We start from the raw sequence: 23,256 nt of genomic DNA on the forward strand, positions 1-23,256 counted from the left end.
CGACTTACAAGAAGGTAGTGACTCCAAATCGCGACGATAAACAAAATACGACGGCCAAAGCGCGATCCCGGAGGCTGTACACGACGATGCTGACGAAGTTTGACTGCGTGGTAATAGACGACGAAACCTACGACGAAACCTACGTCAAAGCCGACTACAAGCAGCTTCCGGGACAGGAGTTTTATACGGCAAAAGGAAGAGAAAGGTAGCAGATATTTCCAAGCACATAAAACTGTCAAAGTTCGAAAAGAAATATCTGGTTTGGCAAGCCATCTGTACCTGTGGCTTGAAAAGCAGCATTTTCATAGCTTCCGGGACTGTCAACCAAGAAATTTACGTGAAAGAGTGTTTGAATAAACGTCTGCTGCCTTTCCTGAAGAAACATGGTTGTTCCGTACTGTTTTGGCCGGATTTGGCATCGTGCCATGGAGTGGTACGCCGCCAACAACGTGCAGGTGGTTCCCAAGGACAAGAACCCTCCCAACATGCCAGAGCTCCGCCCAATTGAGAAATACTGGACTATTGTTTCCAAAACACTTAACTTTTTTCTGTTTATACCGCGCTTTCTGTGCTAGGCTAAGAAGTTTCCGAACTGCCCTCGTATGTTCTTCCGATTTTATAAAATATAAGCCAAAAATGATTCAAATTTACCTATACTCTAATTAGTATATATCGACCTATAAATCATAAATGCAGATTTGCGAAATTTCATGCAATTTTAATATTTCCAATATTTGTACCCTTCACCACTACTGTGGTACAGGGTATAATAAGTTTGTGCATTTGTATGTTACGCCAAGAAGGAAAAGTCTGAGACCCATCGTTTAGTATACCGATCGTCTTATAATTAAATTCTGAGTCGATTTCGCGATGTCTGTCTGTCTGTATATGTAATTTTGTGTGCAAAGTACAGCTCGCAGTTCGTCCTCAAATTTGGCACAGAGTTTTACTTTGGCTCAAAGAAAATCGCTATTGATTTCGAAAAAATCGCTTCAGATTTAGATATAGCTGCCATATATATTTATCACCGATCTGGCCATAATTGACGTATTTATGGACATATTGTCCTAACATTTCGTACAGCCAAATATTTTGGAGCTCTCGTAAAATGGGCAAAATATCACCCAAATCGGTGCAGATTTAGATATAGCTCCAATATATATCTTTCGTCCGATTTGGACATATATATGGCATCAAAAAACCAGAGTTTGCCCTGATTTGCTTCAAATTTTGCACAAGGATTACATTTAATAGTATATATAAAGGGTGATTCTTTTGAGGTTAGGATTTTCATGCATTAGTATTTGACAGATCACGTGGGATTTCAGACATGGTGTCAAAGAGAAAGATGCTCAGTATGCTTTGACATTTCATCATGAATAGACTTACTAACGAGCCACAACGTCGAATTTTCAGTGAATGGGCCCTAGAAAAGTTGGCAGAAAATCCGCTTTTTTATCGACAAATTTTGTTCAGCGATGAGGCTCATTTCTGGTTGAATGGCTACGTAAATAAGCAAAATTGCCGCATTTGGAGTGAAGAGCAACCAGAAGCCGTTCAAGAACTGCCCATGCATCCCGAAAAATGCACTGTTTGGTGTGGTTTGTACGCTGGTGGAATCATTGGACCGTATTTTTTCAAAGATGCTGTTGGACGCAACGTTACGGTGAATGGCGATCGCTATCGTTCGATGCTAACAAACTTTTTGTTGCCAAAAATGGAAGAACTGAACTTGGTTGACATGTGGTTTCAACAAGATGGCGCTACATGCCACACAGCTCGCGATTCTATGGCCATTTTGAGGGAAAACTTCGGAGAACAATTCATCTCAAGAAATGGACCGGTAAGTTGGCCACCAAGATCATGTGATTTGACGCCTTTAGACTATTTTTTGTGGGGCTACGTCAAGTCTAAAGTCTACAGAAATAAGCCAGCAACTATTCCAGCTTTGGAAGACAACATTTCCGAAGAAATTCGGGCTATTCCGGCCGAAATGCTCGAAAAAGTTGCCCAAAATTGGACTTTCCGAATGGACCACCTAAGACGCAGCCGCGGTCAACATTTAAATGAAATTATCTTCAAAAAGTAAATGTCATGGACCAATCTAACGTTTCAAATAAAGAACCGATGAGATTTTGCAAATTTTACGCGTTTTTTAAAAAAAAAAGTTATCAAGCTCTTAACAAATCACCCTTTATGTGTGCCAAATTTGGTTAAATTGGTTTAAATTTAGATATAGCTCCCATATATATCTTTCGTCTGATTTGCACTTATATGGCCTCAAAAGCCATAGTTTTGTCCTGACTTGCTTCAAATTTTGCAAAAGTGGTACATTTAATAAATAGTATATTTAAGTGTGCCAAATTTGGTTGAAATCGGTTCATATTTAAATATTTGTATATGGGAATATAAACCTTTATATAGGTCCTAACAAATTTGAAGGTGTTAAGATGGTATCAAATATATTGATATAACATACATAGTGGTGAAGGGTATAATATAGTCGGCCCCGTCCGACTTTAAACTTTCCTTACTTGTTATACCCTCCACCATTGGATGGGGGGTATATTAACTTTGTCATTCCGTTTGTGACATATCGAAATATTGCTCTAAGACCCCATAAAGTATATATATTCTGGGTCGTGGTGAAATTCTGAGTCGATCTAAGCATGTCCGTCCGTCCGTCTGTTGAAATCACGCTAACTTCCAAACAAAACAAGCTATCGACTTGAAACTTGGCACAAGTAGTTACTATTGATGTAGGTCAGATGGTATTGCAAATGGGCCATATCGGTCCACTTATACGTACAGCCCCCATATAAACGGACCCTCAGATTTGGCTTGCGGGGCCTCTTGGAGGAGCAAAATTCATCCGATCCAGCTGAAATACATGGTGTTGGTACATGGTGTTGGTATATAGTCCCTAACAACCATGCAATTGGTCCACATCGGTCCATAATTATATATAGCCCCCATATAAACCGATCCCCAGATTTGGCTTGCGGAGTCTCTAAGAGAAGCAAATTTTATCCAATTCGGTTGAAATTTGGAACATGGTGTTAGTATATGATCTCTAACAACCGTGCCAGAATTGGTCCATATCGGTCCATAATTATATGTAGCCCCCATATAGTTATCCAGATTTGACCTCCGTAGCCTCTTGTGGATGGCCGTGTTTAGAAGAAGTTTCAACGCAATCCATGGTGGAGGGTACATAAGCTTCGGACTGGCCGAACTTACGGCCGTATGTACTTGTGCTTTTCTTTTTTTTATACCCTCCACCATAGGATGGGGGTATATTAACTTTGTCATTCCGTTTGTAAAACATCGAAATATTGCTCTAAAACCCCATAAAGTATATATATTCTGGGTCGTGGTGAAATTCTGAGTCGATCTGAGCATGTCCGTCCATCCGTCCGTCCGTCCGTCTGTTGAAATCACGCTAACTTCCGAACGAAACAAGCTATCGACTTGAAACTTGGCACAAGTAGTTGTTATTGATGTAGGTCGGATGGTATTGCAAATGGGCCATATCGGTCCACTTTTACGTATAGCCCCCATATAAACGGACCCCAAAATTTGGTTTGCGATTGCTCTAAGAGAAGCAAATTTCATCCGATCCGGCTGAAATTTGGTACGTGGTGTTAGTATATGGTCTCTAACAACCATGCAAAAATTGGTCCATATCGGTCCACTTTTACGTATAGCCCCCATATAAACGGACCCCCAAATTTGGCTTGCGATTGCTCTAAGAGAAGCAAATTTCATCCGATCCGGCTGAAATATGGTACATGGTGTTAGTATATGGTCTCTAACAACCATGAAGAAATTGGTCCACATCGGTCCATAATTATATATAGCCCCCATATAAACCGATCCCCCGATTTGGCTTGCGGAGCCTCTAAGAGAAGCAAATTTCATCCGATCCGGCTGAAATTTGGTACATGGTGTTGGTATATGTTCTCTAATGATCATGCAAAAATTGGTCTACATAGGCCCATAATTGTATATAGCCCCCATATAAACCGATCCCCAGATTTGACCTCCGGAGCTTCTTAGAGGAGCAAAATTCATCCGATCCGGTTGAAATTTGGTACGTGGTGTTAGTATATGGTCTCTAACAACCACGCAAGAATTGGTCCATATCGGTACATAATTACATATAGCCCCCATATAAACGGACCCCCAGATTTGGATTGCGGAGCCTCTAAGAGAAGCATATTTCATCCGATCTGGAAGAAATTTGGTAGATGGTGTTGGCGTATGATCTTTAACAACTGTGCAAAAATTGGTCCACATCGGTCCATAATTATACATAGCCCCCATATAAACCGATCTCCAGAGTTGATCTCCGGAGCCTCTAAGAGAAGCAAAATTCATCCGATCCGGTTGAAATTTGGTACGTGGTGTTAGTATATGGTCTCTAACAACCACGCAAGAATTGGTCCATATCGGTGCATAATTATATATAGCCCCCATATAAATCGATCCCCAGATTTGTCCTCCGGAGCCTCTTAGAGGAGCAAAATTCATCCGATCCGGTTGAAATTTGGAACATGGTGTTAGAATGTGGTCTCTAGGTAACACGCAAGAATTGGTCCATATCGGTACATAATTACATATAGCCCCCATATAAACCGTTCCCCAGATTTGATCTCCGGAGCCTCTTGGAGGAGCAAAATTCATCCGATCCGGTTGAAATTTTCAACGTGGTGTTAGTATAAGGCCGCTAATAACCATGCCAAAATTGGTCCGTATCGGTCTATAGTTATATATATCCGATCCCCAATCACGCAAAAATTGGTCCATATCGGTTCATAATCATGGTTGCCACTCGAGCCAAAAATAATCTACCAAAATTTTATTTTTATAGAAAACATTGTCAAATTGTTATTTTTATAGAAAACATTGTCAAATTGTTATTTCTATAGAAAATTTTGTCAAAATTTTATTTCTATAGAAATTTTTGTCAAAATTTTATTTCTATAGAAAATTTTTTTCAAATTTTATTTCTATAGAAAATTTTGTCAAAATTTTATTTCTATAGATTATTATTTCCAAATTTTATTTCTATAGAAATTTTTTTCCAAATTTTACTTCTATAGAAAATGTTGTCAAATATTATTTTGTCAAAATTTTATTTCTATAGAAACTTTAAACTTAATTATATACGTATTTAATCGGCCTTTTTAGATTAATATATACCACGTATGGACTATGTGGTATATATTACGGCGTTAGGAAGTTTTAAGATACCTTGCCATCCGCAAGTGTTACCGCAACCCAAGTAATTCGATTGTGGATGACAGTCTTCAGTAGAAGTTTCTACGCAATCCATGGTGGAGGGTACATAAGCTTCGGCCTGGCCGAACTTACGGCTGTATATACTTGTTTTTTTTTTTTGTAAGTGCTGAGGCGGAGCTTCGGAGCCATTTCGAACACTGTAATTATGTATGTATATCCTATCCTATCCCAAAAACAAAACATTTTGTAACAAAAAAAATTTTTTTGGTGATAAAAGTTTGAAATTTTCGCAGAAATTCAAAAACACAAAGAACTTGAATGGTTGATTTTACTATAGACTTAAAGAATGATTATAACCGTTTGTCACCATTTCACATCCGTAGAAAAATTCGTTTTGTAGATTTCTATTTTCCTGGCGATGGATATGTAATATTTGCCTCGGCCGAACTTACGGCCGTGTATATGTCTCTTTGTTTGCTGGGTTATAGAATATTACAACCTTAGTGCTTCTATGATTATTGAGTTGTAGGAGTCATGACTATTTAATGAACACCACGAACCCTCTATTTTCTTACTTAATGACTGAGAGAAAATTACAATGACTCGAGTTTTTTGTGTGTCGCACATCAATTGGTCAACGTGTTCCTTTGCGAGCGGTTGTGGATTATTGTTTGATAAAGAAAACGGCAAAATTTTTCCAAAGACCAACGTGCATTTATAAATTAAGTATTTAATACTCACAATTCCTTCCCATGACTTGACCAGTGTGTGTGGTGGTGATTGTCAACAATTTAGGACAAAAATAGATTAGGAAATAACAAACAACCAACAAATTTTTACAGTCCATAGTTTGACAAAGGCAAAGGCGGAAGTCATCACGTTAAAATGTCTGCCTCAAGTATCAAAGCAATAATTGGTAGGTTGGTGAAATGTATTTTTTCTTTTGGGAGGGGGTAAATGTCAAGGATTTCTTTTCTGTTTTGTGTTTTATTCCAATAATTTATTCATATCCAAATTAATTGCCTTTATATCTCTATGGTGATAATGGTAAATAGCCATTACGATAGAGATGTCGTCGACAATTTTGTTACCTTGTTAATACCTGTTTGTGATTTTGTTTGCTTAATTTTTTCCTTTTAGCTGAACCTGATTCTGGTGATAAGGCTTCAACATTTGGCAAGGTATTGCAATATTTGTCCATCATTTTGGTGATATTAACAGCACCTTTCAGTCTATTTGTGTGCTTTAAGGTATGTATGGTGATTATGGAATATGTGATTGGCATTGGTTCAAAATTGGGTTATATGAGAAATTTAGTTGGAAATTTCTTTGTTTGTTTCAAAACTTCTATTAACTAGAAATTCCTCATTGATCTAAATGAAGGAAATTTCCTAGTGAATATTTAACAGACAATACAATATGAGAAAGACATATCTTGCCTAAAAACAAAAAAAAATATTTTGAAATTGTTTTTCTAAAAAGATAAATTGTATATTTAATTAAAGGAGATAAAAATTAGGTCATTTTTCCAGCACACCTACTGGGTTAATTACAATACGGAAAGATAAAATATTTAATAATAAATTAATTATTTTTAATTACTTAATTACTATTAATTACTGTAATTGCGCTGCAAGTTCCAATGACTATATATTTGGAACACCCAGGAGGAAACGCAATAGACAAATGGTATCCTTGGCTATATTACTCCGGGTTGGCTGAGGGTCGTTTTCCAAAGACGTCTTATAGGGAAATATTCTAAAATGTATGTCTACATTTTGAATATCCTGCAAATCGGACAAAAATTTCGTTGTTTAGATTCTCAAGACCCCAAATCGGAGGGTCGGATTATATAGGGGCTTTGTAAAAACTTGAAAATTTTCTTTTTGAATCCGGAAGTAGTGCTAAATTGGCGCAGAATCGATGAATTTAACACGGGCTTGTCATACGACGGTTGTTCACCATTTCAGCAGCCGTTGCAATGAATCTGCATCACTTTTTAAGGTGTGATCCGATTTAAGGGGTTTGGATGTGAATTAATCAATTTTGTGATATTTTGCCAAATAAATAGTTTTTATAATTTTGTCAAATTTTTGCATTACAATGTTTGTCTGGAACGTTTGACCTCAAATATTTTCGAAAAATTCGAAACTTTTTAAAAGGGATTTAGCATTTCTTTCGACAAAAATTTAAATAATTTGTAATTTATTCATATTTTTAATGGGTATTTTTAATTTCGTTTCAAATAGTGTAAAAATTAATAAAATATTCTTACTCTGTTTTTACCCTATTTAAAAGAAAGTTAAAATTACTTTTAACAAGTATATACGGCCGTAAGTTCGGCCAGGCCGAATCTTATGTACCCTCCACATGGATTGCGTAGAAACTTCTACGAAAGACTGTCATCCACAATCGAAACACTTGGGTTGTGGTATCTTAAAACTTCTTAACATCGTTTTCTAAATTGTGAGTTAGTCCATACGTGGTATATATAAGACAAAAAAGTTATATATAGTCAATTCTACAAATAATTACGAATCGATATGGACTTTTTGCACGGTACGTAGAGAGCCAGAATTGAAATATGGGACCCCCGCTTATATACAATTATGAACCTGATATGGACCAATTTTTGTGTGATTGGAAATCGATTTATCTGAGGGATATATATAACTATAGACCGATATGGACCTAGTTAGGCATGGTTGTTAACGACCAATGTACCAAATTTCAACTCACTCGGATGAAATTTGCTCCTCCAAGAGGCTCCAAAACCAAATCTCGGGATCGGCTATATGTGATTATGGACTGATATGGACCACTTTTGACATGGTTGTTAAATATCATATACAATCACCTCATACTTAATTTCAAGCAGATCGGATGAATTTTGCTTCTCCAAAAGGCATCGGAGGTCAAATCTGGGGATCGGTTTATATGGGAGCTATATATAATTATGGGCTGATAGGAACCAGTTCCTGCATGGTTGTTGGATACCATATACTAACATAACGTACCAAATTTCAACCGAATGGGAAGAATTTTGCTCTTCCAAGGGGCTCTGGAGGTCAAATCTGGGGATCGGTTTATATGGGGCCTATATATAATTATGGACCGATTTCGACCAATTTTTGCATGGGAGTTTGAGGCCATATATTAACACCACGTACCAAATTTCAACTGAATCAGATAAATTTTGGTCTTCCAAGAGGCTCCGTAGGTCAAATCTAGTGATCGGTTTATATGGGGGCTATATATAATTATGGACCGATGTGGAGCAATTTTTGCATGCTTGTTAGAGACCATATACTAATTCCATGTACCAAATTTCCAGCCGGATCGGATGAAATTTGCTTCTCTTAGAGGCCTCGCAATCCAAATCGGGGGATCGGTTTATATGGGGGCTATATATAATTATGGACCGATGTGGACCAATTTTTGCATGGTTGTTAGGGACCATATACTAACTCCATGTACCAAATTTCCAGCCGGATCGGATGAAATTTGCTTCTCTTAGAGGCCTCGCAAGACAAATTTGGGGGTACGTTTATATGGGGGCTTTACGTAAAAGTGGACCGATATGGCCCATTTGCAATACCATCTGACCTACATCAATAACAACTACTTGTGCCAAGTTTCAAGTCGATAGCTTGTTTAGTTCGGAAGTTAGCGTGATTTCAACAGATGGACGGACGGACGGACATGCTCAGATCGACTCAGAATTTCACCACGACCCAGAATATATATACTTTAGGGTGTCTTAGAGCAATATTTCGATGTGTTACAAACGGAATGACAAAGTTAATATACCCACCATCCTATGGTGGTGGGTATAAAAAAGTAAAAGAACTTCCTGAGTAGTTAAAAAAAGAACATCTTTGGGAGGACTGCTTTGGAAATGCTATTAAAGTAGTGTCTTTAGAACAACTTACAAACGTTTTTGCTGGGCTCTACTTTCTATGCTTATACCTCTATTAATATATTTAAATTCATTGTGAAAACGGTAGATTTTATTTATAATCTCCAAAGAATCGCTAGTGAAAGGAGAAGAGATTATTTTGAGAACAGCATTTTTGAATACACATTAAAACAAATACCTTAGGAAAAGTTTCCAAATTTTTCTTACTTGAAGGTCAAATCGGCACTGAAAAAAATATTGTCCTGAGGCCAAAAATTTCATGTTCTTAAAGTACTCAGCAAAAAAAAATTGGAAGATATTCCACAAACGTTTCTTTTAAAGCGCATCCCGGTATCTCCTATCGATTGTTTTTCATTTCCGATGCAGTCCTTTTCGACAAGTCTTAGAAAATACGGAATACCGTTTTAAATGAAAACTTAAGTTTTGGACAACTAACTTTCGCAAAAAACTAGCAAATCACTACAAAAGTTATAAATAATAAAAAAAAAATTTTAATTCATCCCCGCTCAGATTTGAACTGCGTGGTTTGACTTTTTCATTTCCATGGAAATTCTTTTGAGAAAGTTTTGCAAATTACAATACTTTTTAATTTGTTGTTGAGCAAAAACAAAATAAAAACGATGTATAACATAAAAAAAAATATTTAGATAAATATTTAATAAAAAAAAATTGTGGGTAATGAGATTTGAAGCAGGGTTCTTTATTTTTTCATTCATAATACAAAAGAACACCTTAGGATGTAGTTAGAATGTCATGCCGTAGTGTAATATTAGGTTCATATCACAAACATTTGAATAGACGTTTTGATGCATCGTGTTCAATGGCGTTTGTGGGTTAGTGTGCTAAGGCGTTTTGTTATGGTGCCAACAGACCCAGGTTCAACCCTCGGTGGAAGCGAAGAAGTTTTTAAATTTGTAAAAATTAGGTATTAAGAAAATAAAAGTGTAATAAAAAAATATTGATAAACATTAAAAGTGAAATCGGAAAAACAGTTTTTGTTTTTTTTTAGTTTTTTAATTTCCTTATCCAAATGAACTTCCAAGGCACAACACAAATTGGGGATCCAAAATCATTATAATTAAGTTATTTGGCTTAAAAATGTGTATCTTAACATGAAAGAAAAAAATTTTTGACTAAGGTCAACTTGGCTTTAATAAGCCAAGTTGACCTTGGTCTCTAACGCACATGAAAAAATTGGTCCACATCGGTTCATAATTATATATAGCCCCCATATAAACCGATCCCCAGATTTGGCTTACGGAGCTTCTAAGAGAAGCAAATTTCATCCGATCCGACTGAAATTTGGTACATGGTGTTGGTATATGGTCTCTAAAAACCATGCTAAAATTGGTCTATATCGGTACATGGTATTAGTCTATGGTGTCTGAAAAACATGCCCGATTATATATGCCAATTATATATAGCTCTTATATAAACCGATCCCCAGATTTGACCTTCGGAGCCTCTTGAAGGAGCAAACTTCATACGATCCGGTTGAAACTTAGTACGTGGTGTTAGTATATGGTCTCTAACAACCATGCAAAAACTGATATGTATCAGTTCATAATTATATATAGACCCCATATAAACCGATCCCCAGATTTGAACTCCGGAGCCTCTTGAAGGAGCAAAATTCATCCGATCCGTTTGAAATTTGGTACATTTCGCTAGTATATGGCCGATAACAACCATGCCAAAATTTGCCCGTATCGATCCCCAATCACAGAAATAACACGATTGCCACTCGAGCCAAAAATAATCTACCAAAATTTTATTGCAGTAGAAAATTTTGTCAACATTTTATAAAGGGTGGTTAAAATTTCAAGGGCCGATGTTGATTTTGAATAAAACACAAACTATTTAGGAAATTATTGTAATTTTATTTTATTATGATATATTGGTATTACTCAATTATGTATGGAACAAAATATCGGCCAAATGGGCTCCGCGACCTCGGTGGCACACCTTCATCCGATGCTCCAAATTTTCGATGACGCTGAGGCATAATGGAGGTTCTATGCCGTTAATGTGCCGAATTATCTCATCCTTTAGCTCTTGAATTGTTGCTGGCTTATCGACGTACACCTTTTCTTTCAAATAACCCCAAAGAAAAAAGTCCAACGGTGTCAAATCACATGATCTTGGCGGCCAAATGACATTGCCATTACGTGAGATAACACGGCCATTGAATTTGTTGCGCAAAAGAGCCATTGTTTCGTTAGCTGTGTGGCAAGTGGCACCGTCTTGCTGAATGCACATATCGTCCACATCCATATCTTCCAATTCGGGCCATAGAAATTTCGTTATCATCTCATGATGACGAACACCATTCACAGTAACTGCTTGACCGACCTCATTTTGGAAGAAATACGGCCCGATGATGCCGCCACCCCACAAACCGCACCAAACAGTCACTCTTTGTGGGTGCATCGGTTTTTCGACAATCACTCTTGGATTCTCATTCGCCCAAATGCGGCAATTCGGTTTATTGACGAATCCACTGAGGTGAAAATGTGCCTCATCACTGAAGATGATTTTCTTCGAAAATTGATCATCCACTGTTGCCATTTATTGGAACCATTTAACACGTTGTTGGATTGTGTATCTCTCCATGGTTTTTTTTTTTTTTTTTTTTATTAATATTTTATTCACAATTTTAATAAATTCACAAAAAATAATGGCCTCAGCGCCAACTATAGGCATTGTAGAGGCGAGCTGGCAAAATTAAACTTATGTCTTATAAAAATACATTTCTAGTTGAATATATACCATATAATGTGATTCCAAATATAAATCCAACAGTAAAAGAAAAAAAAAACTACAAAAGGAGCGTTTCAATATTTTCACATAAATACGACTTGCATCTTTTCTTAAAAATTGAAATTCTTCGAGTATTTTTGATTTCGGGGGGCAAGCTATTAAACTTTAATCCTCCAATATAATCAATACGTTGCTTGCACTTTTCAAATCTACATCTAGGAATCCTCAGGTTGCCTTGGTTTCTTGTGACAAAGTGAGATTGGTTTTGAACATAATCTATAGTATGATGTCCAATTTTATACAAATTTTTAAAAACAAACGTTAAAACTTGATTGTCATATGTACCGCGTATTGGCAAAATAGTTTTACACACTTCACTATAAAGAGCGATCGAAGGATACGTCAGAGGGAGATTATACACTATTTTTAATGCCTTATTTTGCATTCGTTGCAAAGATTTTAATACTGCACCATTTCCGTTGCATGCATAGCAAATTGCCATATAATTCAAGTGTGATTGAACAAGTGATTGATATATCAATAATTTTGTCTTACAGCTCAGTCTCCTACTAAACTTGAACAAAATTCCGATCGCCGGAGCTATCTTTTTCTTCACATCCTCAATATGCATATTCCACGATAGGTTACTTTGCAAAGTCAATCCTAAATATCTAACATAATGCGATTCGTGAACACGTTTCCCATCTATATGCACATAAAAATCATTATTTAAGCTCCTAGAGTTAGGCTTAAACCTAATAAGCTTTGTTTTCTGGGGGTTAATTATCAACCTGTTCAGCCTAGCAAACTCAAAAATTAGCGCCGCATCCCTCTCCATAGAAGTCCTAAGAACAATAGCATCCCTGTATGGATAGAATAAGACAACATCATCGGCAAACATCACAAGTTTTCCGTCTAATTGCAAGTTCTTTAAATCATTTAGGTAAATCATAAACAGAAGTGGCCCTAGGCCACTCCCCTGAGGGACCCCAAACTTAAAATCTCTTAAATTACTCTTAGAGCCATTGATATGAACATACTGCCTTCTATTGGTCATGTAACTCTTAAATAGCAATAACTCATCGCCCATTATTCCATAATATTTCATTTTTTCTAGCAGAATATTATGATCCACAAGATCAAACGCCTTCGTAAAATCGAAAAATATTCCACAAACTCCATTGTAACCTTCGTCCAGAGAACTACAGATAAATCTAACAACATTGACTACTGCATCTTGAGCCCCACACCCTCTTCTAAAACCAAATTGAAATTTATATATAAAGTCATTTTCCTCAAAGTATTTAAGTAGCTTATCATATATAATTCTTTCAAATATTTTGTCAACGGTTGATAAAACTGATATAGGTCTATATTTATCCACTGATATAGCGTTAGTTTCCTTCGGGATCGGAATGATTTTCTGAATTTTTAAAGCATCCGGATATGTCGATGTTGATATCATCTTATTTAATATAGTATGCAGAACTGGGGCAAGAATTTCCCAATTCTCTTTTACGAATTTTGGAGATATATTGTCATGGTTCAAATTGAGTAAGTCTGAAATAGAGAAATGTCAAATAAAATTCGGAAAAAAAGTTGGCGTTTAGGTGTGGTTCACATTCAACATCGGCCCTTACAATTTAACCACCCTTTATTTCTACAGAAAAATTTTTTCAAAATTTTATTTCTATAGCTAATTTTGTCAAAATATAATTTCTATACAAGATTTTGTCAAAAATTTATTTCTATAGAAAATTTTGTCAAAATTTTATTTCTATAGAAAATTTTGCCAAAATGTTATTTCTATAGAAAATTTAAGAAGCATTTCATAGTTGGAGAGAAATATTTTGAAAAATCTTCCAAAACAGCAAGAATTCTACCACTCTACTAAACAGAGAAAAATCTGCCATTTTTGATAGACTCGTGTTTATAATTGTATATAGCCCCTTCAAAAAGCGATCCCAATATTTCAATTCTGGCTCTATAATTAGCGCATAAAAGTTAATATCGATTCGTATTAATTTCTTCCCTATATATACCGGTCAAGAACTGAATATAAACGTATTTAATCGACCTTTCTTTTTGTTTAAAGTTAGGGTTATGGGGGGATTGGTGACGGCAACTGTTGTTAGAGAGAGAGAGTAGTGGACACCAATTCCTGGAGTAGAGTGTGTGGACTGTATAACAGATTGTGGAGGAGGCACTAGGAAAATTGTGGTAGATCAGTATGTGGTATAAATTCTCAGTGGATGAGAAAATATACCATCAAGTTTAGCAACGCAGAGATAGGGAAAGATTTGGAAATAAAAAGACAGGAGTTACAATTTTCAAGTGTGATTAGTTTATTTGGGGGTATGCTCACCGTTCGAGATATAGAGAAGAATAGACCGAATTCAACTTATTTAACAAGCCAAGAAACTTTTAGATAGAAAGTAATAATTCACAATAATAAATTCGATTAGGAATATCGATTAATCTTAAATTACAACTTCATGGATTTTTCATTAACAATAGTTCATAATAGTTTAGTTTAGATACAAAAATTCAATAATTCATAATAGTTCAGAACAGATGCAAATTCGATTAAATAGGAAATTCGATAGATAAATATAAGTCTAAACATTGGTTTAGACACTTTTGTCTACTATATATCCCGCATGGACTAACTTACAATTTAGAAGATGATGTTAAGAAGTTTTAAGATGCCTTGCCATCGGCCGCAACCCAAGTAATTCAATTGTGGATGACCGTCTTTAGTAGAAGTTTCTACGTAATCCACGGTGGAGGGTACATAAGATTCGGCCTGGCCGAACTTACGGCCGTATATACTTCCCAGCAAAAAAAGCGTCGCTAAAAATGTAATGAAAATGTTCTTTTTGGATCCGGAAGTGGTGCAAAATTGACGCAGAAGCGATGAATTTAGGACGGAGATCCTCCATTTCAACAGTCGTTGCACTGAATTTGCATTACTTCTTTAGTTGTGATCCGAATTCAATGTTTTGGATGTAAATTAAAAAATTCTGTGATATTTTGTCAAATAAATAACTTTTATAATTTTTTATAATTTTTAATGGATCCTAACGCTTGTCTGAAACGTTTGACCTCAAATATTTTCAAAAATTCCCAATTTTTTCAGCTTGGATTTAGAATTTTTTTCAACAAAATTTAAATGATTTGTACCATTTTATGAATTCTTACTCTGTTTTTAACCTATTTGACACAAAAAAAGTTAAAACAAGTAAGGAAAGTCTAAAGTCGGGCGGGGCCGACTATATTATACCCTGCACCACTTTGTAGATCTAAATTTTCGATACCATATCACATCCGTCAAATGTGTTGGGGCTATATATAAAGGTTTGTCCCAAATACATACATTTAAATATCACTCGATCTGGACAGAATTTGATAGACTTCTACAAAATCTATAGACTCAAAATTTAAGTCGGCTAATGCACTAGGGTGGAACACAATGTTAGTAAAAAAATATGGGAAACATTTAAATCTGGAGCAATTTTAAGAAAACTTCGCAAAAGTTTATTTATGATTTATCGCTCGATATATATGCATTAGAAGTTTAGGAAAATTAGAGTAATTTTTACAACTTTTCGACTAAGCAGTGGCGATTTTACAAGGAAAATGTTGGTATTTTGACCATTTTTGTCGAAATCAGAAAAACATATATATGGGAGCTATATCTAAATCTGAACCGATTTCAACCAAATTTGGCACGCATAGCTACAATGCTAGTTCTACTCCCTGTGTAAAATTTCAACTAAATCGGAGTTAAAAATTGGCCTCTGTGGTCATATGAGTGTAAATCGGGCGAAAGCTATAAATGGGAGCTATATCTAAATCTGAACCGATTTCAACCAAATTTGGCACGCATAGCTACAATGCTAATTATACTCCCTGTGCAAAATTTCAACTAAATCGGAGCAAAAAATTGGCCTCTGTGGTCATTTGAGTGTAAATCGGGCGAAAGCTACATATGGGAGCTATATCTAAATCTGAACCGATTTCAACCAAATTTGACACGCATAGCTACAATGCTAATTCTACTCCCTGTGCAAAATTTCAACTAAATCGGAGCAAAATATTGGCCTCTGTGGGCAAATGAGTGTAAATCGGGCGAAAGCTATATATGGGAGCTATATCTAAATCTGAACCGATTTGGCTGATATTTTGCAAGTTTTTCGAGACTCATAAAATATTCGGATGTACGGAATTTGAGGAAGATCGGTTGATATACACGCCAATTATGACCAGATCGGTGAAAAATATATATGGCAGCTATATCTAAATCTGAACCGATTTTTTCCAAAATTAATAGGGATCGTCTTTGAGCCGAAACAGGACCCTATACCAAATTTTAGGACAATCGAACTAAAACTGCGAGCTGTACTTTGCACACAAAAATACATCAACAGACAGACAGACAGACGGACAGACAGACAGACAGACAGACAGACGGACATCGCTAAATCGACTCAGAATTTAATTCTAAGACGATCGGTATACTAAACGATGGGTCTCAGACTTTTCCTTCTTGGCGTTACATACAAATGCACAAACTTATTATACCCTGTACCACAGTAGTGGTGAAGGGTATAATTACCCATTAAAAGTATGAAAAAAGCATGTTATAAAAAATTGAATGAAAAGAACTTCCTGGGTAGTTAAAATAAAGAACATCATTGGGAGTGCATCCTCTGGAAGTGCTTTTAAAGTTGTGCCTTCGGAAGAACTTCCAAATTTTTTTGTTGGGTTGTTCAAATTCGCTTCTTATCATAGTTGTTTCTGTCAAATTTAAATTCCTTCTTACTTGACATGATCTAATCCTTAAGAAACACCATGTGGCATATAATATTGGGATTGGTCATCTAATAAATTATTTTTTTGAAATGAAATTTCTCATATTTAGTTTATGAATGTTCATAATAATACGGTCATTAATCTTATGAAGCTGTTATTTTTTATATCTGTTTCCTCACATTTATCCCCAATCTTTAATTAGGTGGTTCAAGAATATGAGCGAGCTGTTATTTTCCGTTTGGGACGTTTATTACATGGCGGTGCCAAGGGTCCTGGTAAGTAGTTTATTTGTATCTCGTATTTCATAAAACCATTTGTGTTTTTGTTTTTCGTTGACTCATCTATAATTATTAGTTGTTAATATTTGTATTACAACTCGATGACAACTCACGATTAGAAATAATGAATTTACGTCAATTGACAATATAATTTATTATTTCTTCCTATAGTATGTGCGGAAGATCGTAAACGTAAATGTACCATATGACAACGCAAAGAATGTTTTACATATTCAGCAACATATGCAACATAGCATGTAATGTCAAAGGCATTGTTAGGTTAGATTGCCAGGTCACACTGAAAAAAATACTGCCTTGATTTCATGTTCTTAAAATACGAATGCGAATTTAAGCTACCATAGAATTTCTCTGATTGTAAGCAAAAAATCCAAAAGTCGACAATGAAATCGTTTTGTCTTTATAATAAAGTGATTTGACTTCAAAATAGGTATCTTTACCTGAAAGAAAAGTTTGTTTGATTAAAGGCTTGGCTTTAATAATTCGGAAAAATTCTTCAAAATTAATGAAGTTATCTTTAAACTTGTTGACTTTTTTTATATTTATTATAAAGCAAAAATCATAAAATTGAACAGAAACCAAGATTACAACACTACTGTTAAATAATTATATGTGTCGCATAAAACAAAAAACAAGAAATGAACTTTTGCGAATTTTTATACCCTGCGCCACACTGTGGAACAGGGTATTATACGTTAGTGGCAATATTGCACAGGGTCGGCCCCTGAGTAGAGGTGTGCTCTTGAGTAATATTTTACTCACGCTCACGCACACTCACGACGAAAAAATCTTACTCACGCACACTCACGCACGATATTGTTTTGTAGGACTCACGCACACTCACGAAAAGAAAATTTGTACTCACGCACGAAATGTCGTGACCCACGAAAAATACTGTGACTCACGAAAAATACCGTGACTCACGAAAAATATCGTGACTCAGGAAAAATGTCGTGACTAGTAGAGTAAATTTATGACTAATTTACCGTAGGCATGTTTCTGAAAACATCCCAGGTGTCACTGCACACAAAAAAATTTTTTGTGATTCAATCACGAAATTAATTGATCCAATTAATTTTTAATTGAAATGTCTTCAATCACAGAAATGATAGTATCAATTAAAAAATTAATTGAAGGTCAATTAAAAAGTTAATTGATCCAATTAAAAAATTAATTGATACTAATTTTTTTATGATTGATTTTTGTTTCAATTAAAAAATTTGTTGAATCAATTAAATTTTTAATTGAATATTTTTTAAAACTCAATTAAAATTTAAATTGGAAAAATGTACAATGTAAAACGTAAAATTTTTTTGTGTGTGAAATTGCAAATGAATTCATCTCATAAGCGTTTTATGTCCGTGGGCGGGAGTTTTTTCGTGAGCGTATTTTTCCGAAATTCGTTACTCACGCACACTCACGAAGAAATTATTTTCGTGACTCACCACTTTTGGTTTGTTAATCATGCTCACGCACACTCACGCCGTTGCCATCAGCGTGACTCACGCGTGAGTCACGAAATTTTTCGAAATTCGCGACAATTTCGTGTCAAGTGCACACCTCTACCCCTGAGTCTAGATCTAGCCATGTCAGTCTGTCCGTACATCCGTCTGTCTATGAACACGTTTTTGTAATCAAAGTCTAGGTACCAATTTTATTCCAATCGACTTCAAATTTGAAACAAATTTGTGTTTTGAGTCAAAATAGAACCCTATTCTTCCCTATGGATGACATCGGTTCACATTTAGATATAGTTCCTTATATATCTTTCGTCTGATATCTACTAATATGGCCCCAGAAGCCAGAGTTTAAGCCTGATTTGCTTTACATTTTGTACAAGGAGTGCAATTTATAGTGTCGTAAAGTGTGCCGAATTTGATTGAAATCGGTTTAGATTTAGATATAGCTCCCATATATATCTTTCGCCCGATATACACTTATATGGTCCCAGAAGCAAGAGTTTTACCCTGATTTGCTTTAAACTTTGTACACACTGAAAAAAGCATACTCGGTTCCAAAGATTTTGTCTTTACTTTGAAAAGTTTGATATTGATTCCGAGCCAAAGAAGCGGAGAATACAAGTAAGGATACTTTTAAGACACAATAATCTTTTAAATTTAGGTTTTGTGTACTTGCTTCTAGGAAGCAAATTTTAATTTTTCGCTTTCTCAGCTTTTTTTCGTCATATGGTATCAAAGTCCTTTAAAAACGAGTTAACAGCAACTTTATTTTCCAAATTAGGACTCTTTGAAATCAAGTTTTGAAAAACATGTCCTATATTTGAACAATTTTTTCTTTGTAGACAAGATGCAAAAAGACAACAAATTTAAAGACAATTTCATTAAATTTAAAGAATTTTTCTGAATTATTAAAGTCAAGTTGACCTTAGCCTATAAATTTTTTCTTTCATGTTAAGATACCCATTTTTAAGTCAAATCACTTAATTATAAGGACAATATGACTTCATTGAAAAAATTATAGACTTTTGGACAAGGAAAATAACTTCATTTTAGAGAAATGCGTCTTCTATGCTAAGCAAAATTTGTATTCGTATTTTAAATACATGAAATCTTTGACCTCACGACAATATTTTTTTCAGTGCAGGGAGTAGAATTGACGTTCTCAATATAAATGTCAATAATGGTTGAAATCGGTTCAGATTTGGATATAGCTTTAGATATATGTATCTTTTACCCGATTTACACTCATATGACCACAGAGGTCAAATCTGTAAGTAAAATTTTGCTTAGGGAGTAGAATTCACATTGTAGCTATGCATATCATACTTGGTTGAAATCAGTTCAGTTTTAGTTATATGGTCAAAATTTTCTTTGTAAAATCGTTAGTGCTTAGTCGAAAACTTGTTAAAATTTGCCTATACTTCTAAAACATATCTCTCGACCGATGAATCATAAATACACTTTTGTGAAGTTCCCTCAAAATGGTCCAGACTTAAATGTTTCCCATATTTTTTGAGTAACATTGTGTTCCACCGCAGAGCATTAGCCGACTTAAGTTTTAAGTCAATAAATTTTGTAGAAGTCTAACACATTTTTTTCCAGATCGAATCAGATTTAAATAGATGTATATGGGAACAAAACCGTGTTCGAAAATGGGCTATATAGGTCCAGCTTTTGATATAGTCCTCATATAAACCGACCTCCGTGACCATAAAAAGGTGTGCCGAAAATGGTATGTATCGGTATATGTTTTGGTATAGCCCCCATATAGACCGATAACCCGAGTTTATTTCTTGGTCTTCTAAGATCTGTAGTTTTTATCCAATTTGCCTGAAATTGGAAATCTAGAGGTATTTTAGGACCCGAAATAGGGGTGCCGAAAATGGTATGTATCGGTATATATTTTGGTATAGCTCCCATTTTGACCGATCTCCCGAGTAGTGTGGGGAAAGTAACGAGTATTTGATTACAAGTACTCGTTACTGACTAATTTTTTGAGTACTCGTTACTAGTAAAAGAGTACTCAATATCTTCAATGCCAGTTTTTTTCTTCTGACGGTAAGTTGGCGGTTTGGAAGTAAAATTCTTGACTTCTTGGAAAATATTAATTGAAGTTTTCGAAAATCGTTTTATCAGTTAAAATAACACGAAAAGGATATATGGCTTCACCTTTGAAGAAAGTGAAAAATTTATCTGATTTCTTAACAACGTTTGCATTTGAAAAAATTTGCATTGGGTGTAGGTGGGAGCTATAATTTAAAGCATCACATGGATTACGTCTCATGCGAATAGTATGAATAATAATGTCGTTGACTTCAGCTGGTTCAATCCAATTGGCGGCTTGGAGAAGGTACCCAAGCTTATTCAAAAACCCTTGGAAAATTTCAACATTGGGTCTCACGATAAAAATGATCGCTAAATATTTTCATCCACTGTCAATGGTGGAAAATGGTGGATTTAAAAAGTTTGCAAATAGCAAGCATCAGTAATACACAATGCCATTTAGATATACCCTGGCGAAAAAATACCAAATAGTGAATACGAAATTGGCTCTAAAAATTTGAATGATTGGTGAAAATCTTTTTCTAACGAGACCCATATATCTACAACACCACATTTTATAACACTAGAATAAAACTGGATAACTATACTGTTTTTAAATTTAAAAAAGAGGAAGATATTATTAAAAAGTGTCTTTTTTAATTTTTTTTTATAAAAGTAACGAGTACTCAATTCAAAAGTAACGAGTAGTAACGAGTAGTCAAAAGTAATCAAAATTTACAACACTACTCCCGAGTTTACTTTGGCCTGTATGATTGATTTGCCTGAAATTGTAAAAATACTGTTATTGTATACTCTCAAAAACATGTATAGGATTTACTTTTTATCGTTCAATTTGGTAAGGCCTCCGTATGCACCGATTTCCCTTCCTGAGATATAGCAGACCCACTGATCATGAAAATTGCTTGATTTTACTTCTTGTAATCATTTAAATATTGTCGGTAAAAATCTACAGATTTTAGATTTCAAATCACGACGTTATTTCATGATTTTCTTACACACTTACACGAGATGTTTATGATTCCTCTATAATTAAAACAAAATTGGTTTTTATCCAGAATCTGATCTAGTCTTCATAGGTAGAACCTTTAAATTAATATTCGATAAGTGTACTGGTTGAACTGATCTGCTTGGAAGAAAATCTGTCATCATCTAGAGTTTTCAAAGGAAACTGTTATATTTGATCATGGTGGTGGGTATTTACGAGGGTAGTTCGGAAACGTCTTAGCCTAGCACAAAAAGCGCGGTATAAACAGAAAAAATTTAAGTGTTTTGGAAACTTCCATCTCTGCTATGAACACATGTTAAATTTTGTTTCGATCTGGCAACTCCTTCATATAGAAACAGGTGTTCAAAAAAGACGCATCCGCAATTTTTTTTACAATGAAAAAATTTGAAATGCGTTCTGTCATTAAATATTTACATAAAAAAGGTATATCGGGACAAGAAATTCATAATGATATGGTGAATGTGTTAGGTGAAAGTGCTCTTTCATATGCAACAGTAAAAAATTGGGTTGCTCCATTTAAACGTGGTCATAAAATCATTGAAGATAAATCACGTAGTGGACGTCCAAAAACAGCAACAACAACAGAAATTTTAGCCAAAGTGCATGATATGGTATTAAATGATCGACGAATAAAAATGCGTGAAATTGCTAATATCATGGGCATCTCAAATGCTCGAGTCCATTTAATTTTGCATGAAGAACTACAGGTGAAAAAAACTTTCTCTGCAAGATGGATGCCGCATTTGTTAACAATCTATCAAAAACGCATAAGAATGAACATTTCTCAAGCTTGTTTGGATCGTTTTAAGCGAAATAAAATGGATTTTAAGCATCGTTTCATAATTGTTGATGAGACATGGATCCACCACTATACTGCAGAGACAAAAGAATAATCCAAGCAATGGACTGAAGCTGAAGGAAGTGCCCCAAAGAAGGCAAAAACAATTCAATCGGCTGGTAAGGTTATGGCAACGGTTTTTTGGGACTTCAAAGGTATTTAATTGATTGACTATCTGCAAAAGGGTAAAACAATAAATTCAGAGTACTATTGAAACCTTTTGGATGTACAAATTCGAGAAAAACGTCCTGGCTTACAACACAAAAAATAATTTTTCATCAAGACAACGCACCAGTGCACAAGATTGTTTTAACAATGGCTAAAATGAACGAATTAAAGTACGAGTTGCTTGACCACCCACCTTATTGTCCTGATTTAGCTCCCAGTGAGTTTTACTTGTTCCCAAATCTAAAAAAAAAATTCCTTGTTGGCAAGCGTATTACCTCAAATGAAGATGCAATTACAGTTGTAAACCACTATTGTGAAGACCTTGAGGAAAACTATTTTAATCAAGGGATATACTTGCTAGAAAAGCGTTGGTGTATTGAAGATTCAGGAGATTATATTGAAAAATAAAAATATTTTTGAAAAACTAACTATTCTCTTTCATTGATAGGCTAAGAAGTTTCCGAAGCGCACTTGTAAGATTTGGCCCGGCCGATCTTACTGTGTTATATTATAGCGAGCCTGAATTTTTACTTAGCTTCAGTGTGATCGTGAATTTGAATAACTTTTACGAACAGATTTTTCTATACTCATGCTCACATATTTTGTCCTCTTATGAGAGGTTAATTTTAATGGAATAATATAGCAAACTTTTCACGAAAATTTGCCACTATGGGTTATGTCCCGTT

General features: G+C 35.1%; 1 protein-coding gene across 1 annotated transcript in view; it reads left to right on the forward strand.

Annotated features, from left to right (window-relative positions):
* The first annotated feature begins 5,877 nt into the window (after positions 1 to 5,877).
* The window catches only part of LOC142234686 (band 7 protein AGAP004871-like), a 32,408-nt gene continuing 15,029 nt past the window's right edge, over positions 5,878 to 23,256 (forward strand). Inside the window, exons 1-3 of the mRNA XM_075305864.1 lie at positions 5,878 to 6,160; positions 6,385 to 6,494; positions 16,941 to 17,013. Of these exons, the coding sequence (XP_075161979.1) occupies positions 6,130 to 6,160; positions 6,385 to 6,494; positions 16,941 to 17,013 (214 nt within the window). The 5' untranslated portion in view covers positions 5,878 to 6,129. The remainder of the gene's footprint in view (positions 6,161 to 6,384; positions 6,495 to 16,940; positions 17,014 to 23,256) is intronic.

The sequence above is a fragment of the Haematobia irritans genome, chromosome 4 (genome assembly GCF_050003625.1).
Source record: "Haematobia irritans isolate KBUSLIRL chromosome 4, ASM5000362v1, whole genome shotgun sequence".
Classification (NCBI taxonomy): Eukaryota; Metazoa; Arthropoda; class Insecta; order Diptera; family Muscidae; genus Haematobia; species Haematobia irritans.